We start from the raw sequence: 18,909 nt of genomic DNA, 5'->3' as shown, positions 1-18,909 counted from the left end.
ATTTCTTCTCCTCTTAAGCTTCATTTTAGCTTCAATGTGGCTGGAAAGATGGTTGATATAATCCTTCTTGTCTAGCAGAAGCAGCATGCACATATATCATTTGCAGTCTGCTCAATTATGGTCACTACAGCGTTAGTCTCCTGAGGAAGGCGTTTGTTCAGCTGAACCATGGACCGTGTAGAGTCCCTTCTCCAATACTGAACTACTGGACCGGATGGCATCCCTGGCATCCATCTGAGGGTAATCAAGGAACTGAAAGGGGTTATAGCTAAACTGCTTCAACTAATAGCCAATCTGTCAATCAATTTGGGAAGGATTCCGGAAGACTGGAAAGTGGCAAATGTCATGCCAATCTTCAAAAAAAGGTTTGAAGGGTGATCCGGGAAACTACAGACCAGTGAGTCTGACCTCGATACCAGTAAAGATGGTAGAGGCGCTGATAAAAAACCACATCATTGACCACCTTGACGGATACAATCTGGAAATGGAAAAAGGACAAAAACTGAAGGGAACTGGAAAAAGCACAGGAAGTATCAAAAAGAATGTCACCGAGTGGTTCGAAAAGCCAAAAGAGAGTATGAAGACAGGCTAGCCAGGGAAGCACGAAATTTCAAACCGTTCTTTAGATATGTTAAAGGGAAGCAGTCGGCTAGAGAGAAGGTGGGACCGCTGGACGACGGAGACAGGAAGGGAGTGGTGAAGGAGGAGAAAGAAGTGGCAGAAAGACTTAACATGTTCTTTTCGTCTGTATTTACAAATGAAGACACAACACCCTCCAGGGATTCAAGACAAAGTTAGGCAAGTTCCTGCTAAACCAGAACGTACGCAGGTGAGGCTAGACTCAGTTGGGGCACTGGTCTTTGACCTAAAGGCCGACTGCTGGGCACGATGGACCACTGGTCTGACCCAGCAGTGGCAATTCTTATATTCTTATGTACACTGTACACATGTGAAGACTTGTGTTTGGTAGGAAGGTCTCATATTGTTTGTCAACCTTGAACATTTTGCTGGCAATTTTGCACCTTGGAATAAGTTTGTTTGATCCAGAACATCGGCACCACCTCTTAACATAAGAACATAAGAAGTACCTCTGCTGGGTCAGACTAGAGGTCCATCATGCCCAGCAGTCCGCTCACGCGGGATCCCACCAGGTCCAAGACCTGTATATTGACCCTCTATCTATACCCTTCTAACCCCTTTTCCTTCAGAAATTTGTCCAAACCCTTCTTGAACTCCACTACCGTACCTTATCCTATCACGCCCTCAGGAAGCACATTTCAGGTGTCTACCACCCGTTGGGTGACGAAGAACTTCCTAGCATTGGTTCTCAATCTGTTCTCTCTTAATTTTTCCGAATGGCCTCTTGTTCTTGTAGTTTTTGAAAGTTTGAAGAATCTGTCCCTCTCCACTTTCTCTATGCCCTTCAGGATCTTGTAAGTCTCTATCATGTCCCCTTTAAGTCTTCGCTTCTCCAGGGAAAAGAGCCCCAGTTTCTCCAATCTTTCGGCGTATGAAAGGTTTTCCATACCTTTTATCAAACGTTTTGCTCTCTTCTGAACCCTCTCAAGTATCACCATATCCTTCTTCAGGTACAGCGACCAATATTGGACATAGTACTCCAGATGTGGACGCACCATCGCCCGATACAATGGCAGGATAACTTCTTTCGTTCTGGTTGTAATACCCTTCTTGATTATACCTAGCATTCTATTTGCTTTCTTAGCGGCCGCTGTGCACAGCGCCGACGGTTTCATTGTCTTGTCTACCAGTACCCCCAAGTCCCTTTCTTGGGTACTCTCACTCAATAACAGCCCTCCCATCATGTAGCTGTACCTCGGGTTTCCTACGTGCAAGACTTTACATTTCTCTACATTGAACTTCATCTGCCATCTCATCGCCCACTCTCCTAGTTTGTTCAGGTCCCTTTGTAAACCTTCGCAGTCCTCTATAGTCCTAGCCTCACTAAATAGTTTGGTGTCGTCTGCGAATTTTATTACTTTGCACTTCATCCCTGTTTCTAGATCATTTATGAATACATTGTTGTTTTGCAGAACCCAAGCAGGTCAGAGACTTGAAACATCAAAAATTCAGGATTACCTGTGCAGAGAATGTTCATAAACCTAATTCTGGAGTGTTGTATGTTATATGTTGTGTTAATCAGGTTTTCTATTCCGCTTTTACTTATTCAATTCAAGGTCAAATTACATTACAAGAGGTTGGATCAGTTACCCAGGAAATTACAATGAACAGTTTGACATAGACATTCAACAGAGTTGCTAATACGGGTAGATCAGTACAGTTACTAAAATCACAGTTATAAATATAGAGTTAGAAGTTCAAGCAGGTCATCTTTGGCTCATCATTATGTCCCAGGAGTTGCATTAGACAGTCTAGAAATGTGCTTTTACAATTACCATTTCAGTTACTTCAGGGTTGGCTCCTTGTCTTGGTATAGAAATGCTTTTAAAAGTTTTCTGAATCTGAGATAGCTGTCACACGATTAAAGTGTAAGTGGTAGCTGGTTCTACCATTTTGCTAATTGATATTGGATAGATAAGGTAATTTGCCTTATAGACTTTATATTGTTGCATGCTAGGAATTTTAAGTGGAAAAGATTTCTGGTGGAATATGTGTTGGAGGCACCCTGGAGTAGGATAGCCATCTGTTAGGTAGTAGAGGGAGTTGCCTGTCAGAATCTTAACACACACACACAACAAATTTTTATTTTTAAAAACAAAGATGCAGACGACGACATAAAACACTGCAGTACTTAGAGATTAATGTCCCTCAAACATATTAGGAGAACTTGTTTTTTGCATGACAGGCAGAGCTGAAAATACAAAATTAAGAAAACTGCTGCATTTAGGAAGGTTGTGCATTCCTAGAACTGTGCACTTAAGTTCTGAGGTCTGGGAGAGCTATTCTGAACTGCCGAGGTCATTTATGTGGCTCAATACCTTTCTCTTTTTCTTCTTGGTTGTTGGTCATATTCCCAAGAATATTTTTGTCTGAATTATTCCATAGCTTCACTTTTGTACTGTATATGCTGCATTTATCTTTTGGATGTATCAGAACTAGGGTAGCAGCATTTTCTTATGACAATCAGAACAGCAGCACCTTTTAACTTGCTGTAGAGAAAGTGGGCAAAGTTGAAGTCTCCAAAAGTCTAAAACTCCACTGCTTTTATTATTTGTGTAGGCCAAGTCACTAACTGGGTGCAGTGTCAAAGGCACACAACTGGTGAATTCATCTATGAGGATAGTGAGAGCAGGTAAGAGGAAGTAGAAGATGTGAATATCATTCTACATTTTTGAAACTTAAGTAATGGGATTCCTATACCTTAATTTTTTGTCCACTCTTCAAATATAAAACAAATCACTAAGGGCTCCTTTTACAAAGCTGCACTAGCGGTTTAATGAGCGTAATAGCGCTCACTAAACCACCGGCTGCGCTAGCCGCTACCGCCTCCTCTTGAGCAGGCGGTAGTTTTTCAGCCAGTGCGGGGGCTAGCGCGGCTTTGTAAAAGGAGCCCTAAATGTGCTCTTTGCCCATCAATCTATTTATGGCACACTTAAATAGCGTCATAAGCTAGATAAAAGAATATTTTCAGTGTCCATGTCCTTTCACCTGTTTTTACACTTTGAGTAGTAAATCATAGCAGCACAATGCATGACACCAAACCTGTATGTGACACTAAAGCAAAGTATTATATTTAAGCACACAAAAATCATATTTTTGTTAGCTAAAAAGCCTACAAAATTGTCTCATTTTAGACAGATTGTAGAAGTAGGAACTGATATATGTTGGTCAGTGTATCTAAAGTTTCAACCAGTATTTTAAAACAGCATCTGCCGACATAGAACCTGTTCCAAAATACAGGCGAAATGGACATTTATATTGTACACATCTGATGTATAAAGGTCCATTTTAGAAAATGAACCTATCAAAAATTGATAGGTTCAAAGACAGCATATAACTGTTTATTATCCCGACACTGTCACAATGACCAGTTTCTTCTGCCAGTTTGGCATTTGAGGAAACAAAAATCACTGGTGGATTAAGAGGTCAACCCCCCAACCCCTCCAGTGGAGTGCTGCTCAATAGCAGCTGTTTCTCAAATCCTATATGTGCTTGATAGCAGGTGTAACTGCAGATATGAAACTTTTAGGATACAGATGTTTAGTCCCCTTCTGAAATGGGAAATAAACATCTATGAACGTGCCATGCAATTGTCATATCCAAGACATGCTCAGACCACACCCCCTTGTCATTTATTTGCATGGACTTGGGTTTAATATATGCATATCCCAGCTTGGTAAAATAAGGACTAATGTTTATACAAATATATGATAGTCCTGTTTTATACATAAATATGAATGGGGCTTCTAAAATGAGGGCCATAATTAAGAAATAACTCCAATGAATTTTTCCAACATGTTATACCTGGTTTTGAATATTATTTTTTTGGAGATATTGACTCCAGGGATCTGGTATCTGTTCGCCTGTTCCCCTATTAGAAGTTCGAGAATTTATTTTAAGCAGATAGCAGCCCTGAGTTCCATATCTCTGTTTCATCTCTTCGTAAATAAACTCAGCCCTGAAACAGAAAAGAGCAAAAGGTTTATTTTATAGCACAATGTTTTACCTAAAGGCTTTGTGCAGATGCTGTGAAAGAAAAAAAAAGTAGATTAAATATTGAAAACCAACTCAAAGCATTTAAAATATTTAATTCCATTTAAAAGGCAAAAAAACTACTCTAACACCTACCTCAGAGATAATCAGAACAGGAACAATTCAGGCTGCCTGGATTAAAAGAATCAAACTAGAATCTACCAGAAAGAGATCCTTCTCCTATGCTGGGCCAGCCCTCTGGAACTGCTCCTTACACAGACTTTGCAATGGCCTGCGTACTATAGCTACTGAAATCCCTGCTATTCCAACATTATTATGAATTTCACCAAGTATATACTGTATAAAGGCAAATACAGAGAACACGATCTTCTTATTTCACTCCTGCAACCCAGTTCCATCAGTGTACATGTCCAGCTAACTAGTATCTACAGTATAGGAAGATTGATATATTGTAATTCTCTATGTCCTTATAATTTTGTAAACTGCTTAATACGAGAAGCAGTATATCAAATGCAATAAATCCAGTCCAATCCATGACACAAAGTTCCAGCCTTGCTTGCAACTGAGTTAGAAGTCTATGTAATCTGGAGAAAAAACTGTTGGGGTAGAATATGGAAAGAAAACTAATAGAAAACCAAACAAACAAAAACCTTATTCTGAACAGAAAAGCATTCTTTTGTAAAGAATGACTTGACAGGTTTAGCCAAGGTATTTATTTAATTAGGATTTATTTACTGCCTTTTTGAAGGAATTCACTCAAGACTGTGTACAGCAAGAATAGGTCAAACATAAGCAACAGACGATTACAGCAGTAAACATATTCAAACTACAATCCAAGTATGGCATAGTATGCTACATTACAATGTCAACTTAATACATGATAAAACATTTTAATAGACAGCACAGGGTGTAAGCAAAGATGGAGCATATAAATAGATAAACTAGAGTAGCACGAGTATGAAAATAAAGGGACTAATTTAAAGAAGTTGCAAATGAGGTCAGAATGGTGCTCGAGAATTCTCAGCTTGGGTAGGAGTGGATAAACATGTCCTATATAAATAATATGCAGCCGGTGTCATAGAAACATGATGGCAGATAAAGGCCAAATGGCCTATTCAGTCTGCCCATCTGTAGTAACCATTATCTCTTCCTCTTTCTACGAGATCCCATGTACCTATCCCCATACTTTCCTGAATTCAGACAGTCTCTGTCTCCACTGCCTCTTCCAGGAGACCGTCCCACACATCTACCACCCTTTCTGTAAAAAAGTATTTCTTTAGATTAACTTCATCTTTTCCCCTCTCATTTCAGAGCTTCTAGTCAAATGAAAGACTCGATTCATGCGCATTTACACCACCTAGGTATTTAAACATCTCTATCATATCTCCCCTCTCCCACCTTTCCGAGATCTTTAAGTCTGTTCTCATTCACCTTATTACGAAGACGATGCACCATTTTAGAACCCTTCTTCTATACTGACTCCATCCTTTTTATATCTTTTTGAAGATGCGGTCTCCAGAATTGTACACAATATTCTAAATGAGGTTTCCCCAGTCTTATACAGAGGCATCAATACCTCTTTTTCTTACTGACCACACCTCTTCCTATACACCCTAGCATCCTTCTAGCTTTTGTTGTCACCTTTTCAATATGTTTAGCTATCTTAAGATCATCACATACAATCACACCCAAGTCCCGCTCTTCTGTCATGTACATAAGTTCTTCACCCCCTAAACTGTACCACTCCTTTGAGTTTTTGAAGCCCAAATACATGATCTTGCATTTCTTAGCATTAAATTTTAGCTGCCAGATTTCAGATAGTTTTTAAAGCTTCGCTAGGTCTTTCTTCATGTTATTTACACCATCCGGAGTGTCTACTCTATTGCAGATTTTTGTATCATCTTCAAACAGGCAATCTTAACTGACAGCCCTTAAGCAATATCACTTATAAAAATATTACAATTAACAGGCCCAAGAACAGAGCCTTGAAAGGCACACCATTGGTAACATCTCTTTCCTCAGAACGATCTCCATTGAACACTACCCTCTGTCATTTGTGTGTACTCATATGTTTAGCAAGTTAATTACTTCTTCCATTAAGGGCCTGAGTGAAGAGCCAAGCTTTCACCTGCTTTTTAAAGTAGAGATAGTCTTATGTTATCTAAAGTCTTTCAGGGAGTGTATTTCAGAGTGTGGGGGCTACTCCGGAGAAGGCTCACTGGTAGATATCAAATCATGTGATGATGTTTGGAGAGGGTGTGGTTAGATACTCCCTGAGAGGCCCTTAGAGACCTTGGAGGTGTGTAAAGGGAGGATCCTGTTCTTCAAGTACTCTGGACCATTTTCTTTGAGGGCCCTGAAAATCACACAAAGCATTTTAAATTTTGTCCTATATTGTAACTGGTATCCAGTGAAGTTTTTGCAAAAACAGGTGTGATGTAGTTACATCATGAGAACATAAGAATAGCCTTACTGTGTCAGACCAATGGTCCATCAAGCCCAGTAGTCTTGCAGCGGCATTCTTACTCAACTGGAGCTTATGTAGATCATTTGTATTCAGACCAGTGTAGAGCAAATTACAGTAATTCACTCGATGTTATCATGGCATGCACAACTGAGCCTTCTCAGTGTAAGGAGAGTGGCAGCATAACCATCGCAAATGATAGAAACAGTTCTTGGATTTGGGGGATCAGAGTAAGTATTTAATCTAGCTGTGTTCCAAGGTTCCTGACTTGTGATTTGAGGGGGAGTTCATATTTCCCAAGAGATTTTGATGTCAGGTATGTGCCCACTTGCATTAAGGACCTAAAACAGCTCAGTTTTTCTTGGGTTCAGGTAGTTTGTTGTTTTTAGCCAATTCTTGAATTGATATTAGACAGGTAGTCAGTTTATTCAGAGCTGTTGGTAAATCAGGTTCAATGGGTATAAACTTATGCAGAAAATCAAACAAACATGATATCTTTATGAAGTACAAATATTATTTCTTCTTCTTCAGGATAATGTCTCCAAAACAGGTTAGTTTTGCCTCTCTCGTAACAAGAACGAACCTCATTCCTATTCCAGGTGACACTGGGAGACGGTCTCAATCCTTCATTTTTACTGCTACTACTAATCTCAACTCCTGCATTGTGCCAAAGAGTCTCCTTCTGTAATGCACAAGGTGTAATATACTGTAGATTCCATATTTTGGGGCCCAAGATATTTAAACACACTATGTGGGGTCTACAATATATATTTTTAGAAAAATTCAACTCTTGATCATGTTATATGCCATTCCAAGTTATATGGGATCTACATTGTAGATACAAGTCATATATCAAACTGTGCTACTTGGAAAATCTTTTCAATCAGGCCAGTGGCATCCAATCCAAATGGAACAATTTCAAGGTCTCTGATTGCATCTGTTGATATACAAAATAATTTCTTGGTATATATACTTTTTAGTAATGCTGTTTTTCTGCTTTTTCTTTACCATAATGTCCAGTTTTCTTGCATCAAGCTTTTTATTGTTAAGAATAGGAATGTCCCAGGATTACAACTTTATTTACCATAAACATCAGGGGCATAATTCTAGAGGAGACACATCATCCTATTGTTCTTTTATGTACAAGCCTTTTAACAATCAGCACATTATTTCCAACTTCGATATGCAAGTCTATTCCCAGTTCAATGTTATGGAACCTGCATTTGCCTATCATATTTTTTTTTCTTCTGTGCTAGCTGTGATCCATCTTGCCCATAGTCTACTATCCCATGCTGCAATTATCACTCTTACTTTTAGGTTTAAGTTCACCACCTTTTAAATCAGTCATCAGGTTTTTAATCTACTTGTGGTTTCTAAAGTAACTATTTCCTGCTATATTTGTGCTTTAAACACTTGTTTGCCAATACAATTCTTTAGAGTTTTCTTAGTTAGCAAATTCTATTGCTTCATTCCTCCATGTGCTGGTAGATATTCATTCATTCTTCTTGTTAGAATGCTCATCCAGATTTAAGGAACAAAACAGACTATAGTCATTGGCATTTATATTTCATCACTTTTTGGGTTTCTTCATGTTGTTAAGGATGGAGGAATAGGATAATAACCAACGCTGGCTCTGGCTTGGTTCTGTGACATATATAAATTGTTATTATCGTAATTTTTGCTGTACTTTTTGAATTGCATGGCCTTCTCCTAACAGGCCCACTTGGAAATTTCTTCCAATCTGTATACCTTATACTCTCGCTCAGCAAACTGTATATCTATAATTCTGCTTCCTAAATGTTTCTGCACTCTGTATTTCCTCTGACTATCTGTATATTGTAACTCGCTGAATGTCCAGCTCTCTTGATTGTAAACCGCCTAGAAGTCGCAAGATTGTGGCGGTATAGAAGAATAAAGTTATTATTATTATCAAACTGCAGTAGAGGGTTTTACCGTGGACCAGTGAGGTAAATGCTCAGATGCTCATTCAATCGCTATCAGCCTGTGGTAAAATGCTCTACCACGGTTTGATAAAAGGAGCCCTAAGTGTGTAATCTACAAGATGTATGCTGCCTTCAGCTCTTGGGATGTACAATATACAATGGTCCTTAGAGATGACCTCATGAGCATGGAAAAGCATCCTTTTTACATCCAATTTTTCAAAACCTTTATGCAGCCAATATGATTTGATAGCTGCATGAATACACAGAGAATACAAGCTGGTTGACAAATCTCTAATTCTACACTGTTTAAATATTCTTCACTTTCAGTTTCAGCCATCTGTGGGACTTTACAAATCTTTGTGATTTGTAGGAAATCAAATTGATATAAAATATAGTTAGAAGCAGATAAAGCAGAAAAAAGGAGCATTCATAAATAAGATTAACTATTAAGATTAACAGTGAATGCAGTGTAGAGAACACTTACATTTCATGGGATTTTCATTTAAACAATACAGTAAGTAACCTGTCTCCCTCTTCTCCCCCAAGCAAATATATATATATATTTTTTTATATGAACTGGCCACTATCTGAGACAGGATGCTGAGCTCAATGGATCTTGGTCTGACCTAGCATGGTTTGTTTTATGTTCCATCTGTATTTGCTGAATACAAAACACTGGCTGTAGATTCTACTCTGTCATCCCTTGGACAAAAGAAACCTTAGTTATACAATGGAACACAGTACTAACTCTCCTCTACAGTAAGTCATCATTACAATGCTATAAATGAGAAAAACCCACCGTTGCTCCTCTCCCGCACCTATATCATGCAGCAATACATAATACTTGAGTGTGTTGGGTATAAACCACTTTGGATAAGAATAATCGTTGCTGTGCTGTATTCGATGCTGTTCCTGAGATAGCTTTAAGAACTGTTCCATAGGTTCAGACTCACCAGAAGAAACTACTAACATACCTGACAAAATTCACATTAAGGATAAATTTTCCACATACATGTTAATATAGCTTAGGACTAATTTTGATCTAACACATTTAAATTATATTATTTAAAGTGATAAAAATATTTTTGGAACCAAATTTCTACTATACAAACAACAAAAAAAATCATGCTCAAAGAACTAGAGAAATGTCTTATATACAATTTAATATATATTGATCCAGATTAAATGAGCACTTTAATATATAAATATTGAATAAAGCATTTTTCAGAATGAGACAAACCAACCAACTAAAGCAATGATCTTTAAGTGGAAATACAGATGCTAAAGCATTATTTATCACCTATAATGGCTTATTCCCACCCCAGGCTGTAGAACCAATCAGACACAGATGGATCTAATCTTCTATTTATGCATCACTCATACCTAGGTAGGCTCAATGCAACCTATATAGGGGGGCGAGGAAGGAGAAGGGGGAAGGAAGGGTGGGAGAAGAGAAGAAGTGGGGAGGAGGGGTTAGGGAGAGGGGTGGAAGGGGAAGGAGAGGATACAGGTGATTAAGTGTCAAACAGATGAGTTTTCAGTTTCTTCCGGAATATGGTGTGGTTAGGTTCCATTCTGGTCATTTCAGTAAGGTCATTCCAAGTTTTTACGCCTAGAAAGGTGAGCATGGAGTGGAAAACACGTTCGTATTGCAGATTTTTTTTTTTTTTTTGGAAGGGAGATTTAGAAGTATTCTGTTGAGGGTTTTGCGGGAAGTAGACAATGCCTTGGATAAGAGCTGGATGAAAGGAACCATGGAGTTTCCGTAAAGTATACTGCAAATGATGCATGAAGTTTTGAAGGTTATTCGTGATAGGATGGGTAGCCAGTGTAGTTGCCTGATGAAGGCTGTAATTGAGGCATATTTTCTTAGGTTGAAGATTAGTCTAACAGTGATGTTTGGATGAGTTGCATTTTGTGGATCAAAGTGGTGTTGATTCCCATGTAGATGGAGTTGCAGGAGTCCAGTTGTAGTAGTTTCATCAGTTGTACAACTAAGGCGAAGTGGTGTTGGTGAAAGTATGGTCCGATTAGTCTTAGTTGTCTCAAGGTGTAGAGGGATTTCTTTTGGAGATTGGAGATTTGTGGTTCCATGGTAAGTGTGGAGTCCAGTATGCAATCTAGGATTTGGGAGGATTCTTCTACAGGGAGGGTCTTGCCCGATTGAAGAGTGATGCTTGTTGGTGCCGTCTGTTGGGGTGTGTGGAAGTATAGAACTTTGGTTTTAGTTGTGTTTAATTTTAGTTTGTTGGTAGTAACCCAGATTTGGATTCTTTCAATATTATGTAAGTGGTTGTTGGTTATGGGAATAAGCAGAAAGATGTCATCTGCATAGGATAATATGAATATGCTTTTGTCTTCAAATTTGATGTTACCAAGAGAGCTCATGAAGAGGTTGAATAGGATGGGGGAGAGTGGGGAGCCCTGTGGCACACCACAGAAGGCTTTCCAGAGGTTGGAGACCTCTCTGTTCATTTTGACGATGTATTCCCTATTTTACAGGAAATCTGAGAACCATCTTAGCACTGTGCCTGTTATGCCAATCTCTGACAGTTTTGTTAGTAGTAGGTGGTGGTGTACTGAATCAAAGGCTGCTGAAATGTCAAATTGGAGGAGTATTGCTTGACTTCCTGTACTGAGCAGTTGTTTGGTTTTTGTGATCAAGGTGAGCAGGAGAAGTTCTGTGCTGTGTTGTTGACGGAATCCAAATTGGGATGGGTGGAGGCATGAGTGTTGTTCAATGCAGACTGTGAGCTGTTTGCACATGTGGGTCTCAATGATTTTTGTCAGGATGGGTATCCTTGCAATGGGTCTATAGTTTGAGGCTCAGGAGAGATCTGCCTTTGGTATTTTCGGTATTGTGGTGAGTGCTATTTTACCCATTATTTCTGGCAAGTGGCCTTGATTTAGGGTGTTATTTAGGAGGTTGGTAATCCAGCTGGTGATCTGTTCAGGAACGGTAGTGAGGAGATAAGAGGGACAGTTGTCTAGGGGGCTGGAGCGCAAGGACAATTTGGATAGTAGTTTTTTTGCGTCAGGGATGGACAGGTTGGAGAATGAAATCCAGATTTGATCTGCTTTGGTAGGTTCATTGAGGAGTTTGAGACACGTCGAGAGTGTGTGTCCCGGTGGTGAGAGCTTTGGTTACCTCAGACTGAATATTTTTTATTTTGTTGAGAAAGAAGTCTGCTAGTTCCTGAGCTGTGATTTTGGTGGGGTGTCCAGTAGATTCTTGTTTCAGTGGGGTTGTGAGTTATCATACCAGGTGAAATAGCTTTTTATTGTCCAACGTTTTGGTACCTAATTTGCTGGCACAGTAGTTTTTCTTGGTCTCTGCTATGTTGGATTTTGATTTGTTTATTGCCTTACGCCATCATGTTCTGAGTTCTTGTGTGCCACTTTTCCGCCATTTCCTTTCCAGTTGCCTGCATAGTTGTTTGTCGGATATCAGTGATTCGATGAACCAGGGGGAATTACTTTAAAGTGTTGGTGAAGGTTTGGTTCCAGCTTGTTAGCCTAGTCGTAGTGCAATCTGAAGGGGGGACTAAGGTATTCTCAACTATGTTCCAGAAGAGGTCTGGTCTTGTCTTGTCTTTCCTCTAACTAGTTTTTACTTCCAACATCCAACAGCACAAGGACAGCTATCTTAGAGCCTAGAACTAGCAGGAACTTCTAAGCATTCATATCACTTCCTGCACATAGAGCACAGTTACTTACAATAACAGGTGTTATTCAAGGACAGCAGGCAGATATTCTCACACATGGGTGTCGCCATCCATGGAGCCCAGTATGGACAGTATAAAAGGTGAACTGTTGCTAAGTTTTAAGAAACTTTGTGACTGCCCACAGCACACATGTGTGACTACTTTCCTACCCAATGAGGTTCGCGGTACCTCAGTTCCATAAGCAAGCTAAGAAACCAACCAGGGGAGGTAGGTGGGATGTGAGAATATCTGCCTGTTGTTCCTAGATAGCACCTGTTACGGTAAGTAACTGTGTTTTATCCTAGGACAAGCAGGCAGCAAATTCTCACATATGGGATTCCGAGTCCCTAGCTTAAAGCAATGGGATGGAGGAGAGTTGGCTAATGAAGGAAATAATTTTGGAATACTACTTGGTCAAAGAGACCCTCCCTTCTGGGCAAGATTATAGACAGGAGAGAGGTATGAATGTGTAAACTGAGGGCCAAGTAGTTGCATTGCAGATCTTACCCAAGGAGTGGAACATAAGAATGCAACTGAAGTCACAATAACTGAAACCTTACGTGCTATCAGAGATCTCCCAAGTTGTTGTATAGCCGAAACATGTCAAAAGAAAAACAGACTGCAAGGTATGTAGAAATAGATCTCTAGGGATAGTCTGAGCCAACTTGGGAGGAACGAAGGGAATAAACAGATGAGCAGAAGTTCCGTATGGCTTAGTTCCTTGTAAGAGAAAAGCCAAGGCTCGTTTGTAGCCCAAGGTATGAAGAACCATTCCTTCCGGGTGAGAATGAGGCTTTAGAGAAAAGTAGCAGCACAATGATGAAATGTATATAACATTCCGTGACCTCTGTTGTCCAAAATAAAGGAGGGATACAGAAAAACTATTTTCATGGTTCAAAAGAAGGGTCCAACAGCTTCATGAATTAAGCTGAAAATCCCAAAACACCGTAGACTGGTAGGGGTCAACATAACCTGTTACAAAGCTGGAAACCAGAAAATGAGCAGTTTGTTGACCTGAACATGGAAAGTACTCATAACCCTAAGGCGAACTCCGGCTGAAGTGAGACGAAGAGCTGAGTGGGAGAAGAGTAGATATTTTTCCCCCAGAAAGAAGATATGAACTAGGATAAAGGCTGATAAGATAAGAGCCTACAACAGTGGAAACCATCTCTACCATGTCTCACAGCACTGCTGTATAGAAGGTTGTCTGAATGCAGCTAAAAGAGTCTGGTAGGATGAGGAAAAAAGTGTTTGCTAAGGTCACCCCGAAAGGCACCAAGATGTAAAACAAACCTATGACTCTGGAAAGGTACCAAGATGTAAAACAAACTTTGACTCTGGAAGATACTGCCTGATGGTAAAGTGAAAGGCATGTTTCAAGAAAACCCTGGTTGATCTTGCTTCAAAACTAAAGCAGTGCAAGATTCTGATATAGGTCCTGATAAGGCAGGAATCTAACTTACAGGCTATACACCCCTGCTAGATCCCAGCATTGTCCTTATATCAATGTTTCCATACAACAGGAAAAAAGCTACCTTAGAAGCTTTACACCCCATGGTGGAATCCTGAAGCAGTTGCAGCCTGATTGATACATGTCAATTTATGTTATTTTCCTGAAAAACGTGTGGAGGAATCCAACTTTACAGAGTCTACACCCATGTTAGATTCCCTTAGTGCAGACATGTAGTAAAATTTGGCCCGCCATACAATTTCAAATTTCCACTTAAGCTGGCCCACCGGTACAATTGCCACATCAGCAGCCTGCAAAAGATCGCTGGTCGGCCATAGCGATCCTTGCAGGCTGCCGTAGCCTCAGCAGCATGTTCAATCTGCTGCGATCCCATACGTAAGGGGAGGGGCGGGACCCATGGCAGAGGGAACGTGCTGCAGAGGTCAACTCTAGAGCCTTTTCTGAGAACTTTCTCCCCCAGCACCGCGATCATATCACGCCGGCCCAGCCTGAGATTAAAGACAGGTACATATAAGAGAGGAGGAGGAGGGGGTTGAAACGAGAGAAACTTACTGAGCTATCAGTCCTGGGGAGGGATTCAGCTTGTTGCCGAGGGTTTCGTCTTGTCAGTTTCTTGAAGAAGGCTCAATTCTAAACCCTGTGTTTTCTCCCCCCCCTCCGGGCATTGTCTAGCGCTGCTGCTGCTCCTAGCTGACACAATATTGACGTGCGTCAGGTTTGGGTTTCAGTTTCTCATAGTTACATTTGCCGCAAGTCTTTCTGTTTTGTTTTGTCCTTTTTTTGTTTTTCTGAGTTTTTGCTCCCCTTTTTGTATTTCTTTATGGCAGTTCTTCCTTTTTTTGAGTCCCTTATGATAGCTGGTTCATGTTGTTGATGGCTTTTCTTTTTTTTCTACCTCTCTGGTTTTGTCTTCAAGTGCATGGTGGCATCTTACTTTTCTTCTAGGTTTTGCTTTGTTTTAAGTATGGTGCTCTCCTTTTATTCTGTTTTTTCCATTTCCTCAATAATCTATATTTATTACTTCTATCTCCATATGACTCTTTAGTTTATTTGTTTTCTTACTGCATGTAGCTATACCAGTGAGATCTGGTTATGTCACTATCATGTTATGCTTCTATTATGAAGAATATGTGTTCTTGATGAATTATAGAGTTAGATGATGTTCTTTATGCTTTTATTATATAGTCTTGCTTTATCAAAGGACCTGTTATCCATGAACCACAACTGTACAGGTTCATTTTTATGTCATTTATTTGGGTCTTATTATATAGAACTTTGTTTTTAATATATATTTATGTATACATATTGATATAAGGGTCTGTTTTGTGTCATTCATTTATATATATTTAACTTTTTTAACATTTTTTATTATTTTATCATACATTTCCCTATATAATGTTTTATTTATCCATTTTGATGACCTCTTTGGTTTATTCATTTATTATTCACTTGTATTGTCTATTTATGACTGGTTTTATTTGTTCATATCTGCATTGGATATTAATGTGTTCTTATTATGTCTTTATGTCTAGTGATCCCTGAAGCATGTGTTTTTAGACACCAAAACAGTGCTGTGTCGGGTCCACAGCTTATATGTGTGTCCTTGATTGAAATAAACGTTTTGTTTTACATTAATGATTTCCACTGGAGTGCTCATTGTTCGGTCTCACTCTCTTCTGTGCTGCCTAGCTGACACAAACCACTGTGCTTATGGGACCATCTTTGATATCTTCTATTCAAGCCTAGAAATAAGATATCCTCTTAAAAAGCAATAGCTTTCCTTTAGCACCAGAAACCCAAATTATAGCCATTCTAACAGCCATTGAGCTGGTGTTAGACAGCAAGTGTGAACTAAGACCTAAAAAAGAGGAAAAGTCTTTTTTTATTTATTTTGATTACATCACAGAGCCAGCATGGGGTTGGAGAGGCTGTAACCCTATACTTCTACTAAGATTAAGGGGTGCTTATATTAAGGTGCGCATTTAGAGTGCACTAAATCAGTTAGCATACCTTAATAAAAGGACCCCTAAGTAACTTAATAAAAAATTTGGCCCGCGACTTAGTCTGTTTTAAATTTCGGCCCCTTATGTGATTGAATTTGACACCCCTGCCTTAGTGGAATGGAGTCCCGGTAATAGGAAAAAAAACACCCTACAGGCTCTATACCCATGGTGGATTTCCTACCAACGTGAGATTGCACAACGGAAACGAAAGGAAATATGAAGTATAAATACTGCCTAAAAGCAAAAAACTTGAAATGGAGCTTGTGGCGCGACCAACTTAAATTTTTTTTTTTTTTTTTAAATAGGCGGCTATGGGTATAAAATAAAACAGAAACCTTCCAAATAGACTGTGAGAAGTCATAGGTCGGTTGATATGAGAGGCCAACGTTAATAGTATAGTGAAGGCAAGCTCCGATTGCTCTAGAAGAATTGGCAGAGTTATGAGCAAGTGCCAATGAATCAGACTAAGGCCACTAGCACAATTGCTGCTATTGTTGTGGCTGCCCAGAAGCAGAAAGTGTAGCAGAAGAATGTCTTCATCTAAAGGAGGTTGTTTATTAGATTTCCGAAGAAAAGACTTAGGGCTCCTTTTACTAAGCTGCGCTAGATAATAAAGCCTTCATTGAGCTGGCGTTAGTTTTTCTGGAAAATCACGGAGGTCAGATACTCAAGGCCCAGCAGCAGCCCAGAAGAAAACCAGCGGCAGACACTTTCCAACACCGGCGGCGCATGGGTAAGGACAGGGCCGGTCAGTGGGGGGGGGAGGCAATCGCGAAGGGAGGGAGCAGCGCCGATGCCTCAGGGGGCGCAATACTTGGGGGCTGGTTCGGGTGTCGGGTGGAACGAATCATCCAAGTTGCCATTATGGCCTACGGGGATTTAACTGAAGCTCTCATCTTTGGGGGCAATGGGGAACACAGGGCCTAATATCTGTAAGTAGGCCTTCACTGTGACAGTTGGAGCACTACATGTTCTAGATGTGAAGTATTTGTTTTGTAATCTAACTTATGATGTGTAGACAATATCTTCTCTGAACCAAATTCTGTTTGTAAGCTGACTTCTCAAAACTGATGATAAACCCTAAGTTCTAAAGGAGACATATTGTCTTGTCTGAGAATCTGAGCCACATCTTTCTAGAAACTTCCCACAAGCCAGTTGTAGAGATATGGGAAGACTACCTGATCCTGCCTGTGCAGGTGAGAGGCTTTCATGGTGAAGCATAGGAAAAGGAACCACAATATGTCTTCTGCATACTGTGTTTTGGAGACAACATGAATATATTAGCTACATTATATGAATGTTCTTCCATGCTGCCTATTATGGTATCCAGAGACAACAAGGATTCAATCAAAGGAAGTCTGGCCTCACCAATTTGCTTAAGGTTTTTTTAAGGTGTGAATCAACATGTGGATAAACAGGAGTCAGTTGATGTAGTTTACCTAGATTTTCAGACAGCTTTTGATAAAATCCCTTATGAGGTACTCCTAAGACAATTAAAAATCAATGGGATAGGAGGCAAATGTTCTCTTGTGATTGCCAATATATAGAAATAAAACAAAACATAAATAAAATAAGGTGATACCATTTTGACTAACAATGCATTTTCGGATTAGCTTTCAAAGGGTTAACCTTCAAAAGTGAATCAAAAATGCATTAAGTTAGCCAAAGAAAAAAAGGCATTACCTTATTTCATTTATGTTTTGTTTCTATATATTACCTTTAAAAGTGAACTAACATGGCTACCACATTTTACTCTAATGGATTAGAAACTGGTTAAAAAACAGAAAAGAGTTAAATGGACAAGTCTTTTTTCAATGAAGGAAAGTGAACATTTATAAATGACCTGGAAATGGTAACCAAGAACAAGGTTATCAAATCTGCAGATGATATAAAATTATTCAATACAGCACAGGAGACGGAACCAATGGAATGAATAGAAACTCTTTATTCAATATGATTATTATTATTATTATTATGACTTGATATACCGTTTTTCAATTCCAAAGTGGTTTACAACATTACATATCTTTAAAAATTAAAAGCAACAAAATTGTAGACATAACAAATACATAGATAGACCAATCTCGTGAACTACAAAACACACAAGAGGGAAAAAGGAGGGGTTACATTGCTAAAATAAAAAGGTGGTAGGGAAGGAAAAGACAAAAGGGCAGGCTGCATTGTATAGGATAAGTTCAAGGTCTAGGTCTTGTATGCTTCTTTAAAGAGAAAGGTGTTGAGCATTGATTTGAATTTGGAAAGGTTGGATTCGTGCCTAAGAAAAAATGACAGTGCATTCCACAACAATGGGGCTACCACTGTAAAAATTGTTTTACGAGTGGTGTCATGAAATAATTGCCTGACAGCAAGAAGAGATTGTTGGGTGGATTGAAGAGATCTCGATGTTGTATATGGAATTAAGTCTATCTAAGAAAGCAGGTGAGTGATTGGAAAGTACCTTAAAGGTTAAAAAGAGTATTTTAAACGTAATTAGATGGGAGATAAGTAGCCTGTGTGCCTTTTTTAGGAGTGGGATAACGTGAACGAATTTTTGGACACGAGTCGTGTTTTGGCAAAAGCCTGCATCAGGAGTCTATAAACAAATATGAAGATAAAAATCAGCATATAAAAATAAACATAATATAAAAGGACCTAACAAATGAAGTATAAAATAGGTTTATATACACACACA

The 18,909-nt window shown here is 39.3% G+C and overlaps 1 protein-coding gene across 3 annotated transcripts in view; it reads right to left on the bottom strand.

The window, feature by feature from the left end:
• Positions 1–18,909, bottom strand: part of TRAPPC8 (trafficking protein particle complex 8) — a 392,175-nt gene that overhangs the window by 301,721 nt on the left and 71,545 nt on the right. For 2 of the 3 annotated variants that reach the window (XM_033933766.1, XM_033933767.1), the window contains 2 exons: positions 9,839–10,013; positions 4,444–4,597 (listed from right to left, as the gene is read on the bottom strand). In XM_033933766.1, coding sequence (XP_033789657.1) covers positions 4,444–4,597; positions 9,839–10,013 — 329 coding nt within the window. The remainder of the gene's footprint in view (positions 1–4,443; positions 4,598–9,838; positions 10,014–18,909) is intronic. The other variant, XM_033933769.1, reaches the window with a different exon arrangement.

The sequence above is a fragment of the Geotrypetes seraphini genome, chromosome 2 (genome assembly GCF_902459505.1).
Source record: "Geotrypetes seraphini chromosome 2, aGeoSer1.1, whole genome shotgun sequence".
NCBI lineage: Eukaryota > Metazoa > Chordata > Amphibia > Gymnophiona > Dermophiidae > Geotrypetes > Geotrypetes seraphini.
The sequence above is the reverse complement of the archived record's forward strand: the minus strand, read 5'-3'. Positions and strand labels throughout refer to the sequence as shown.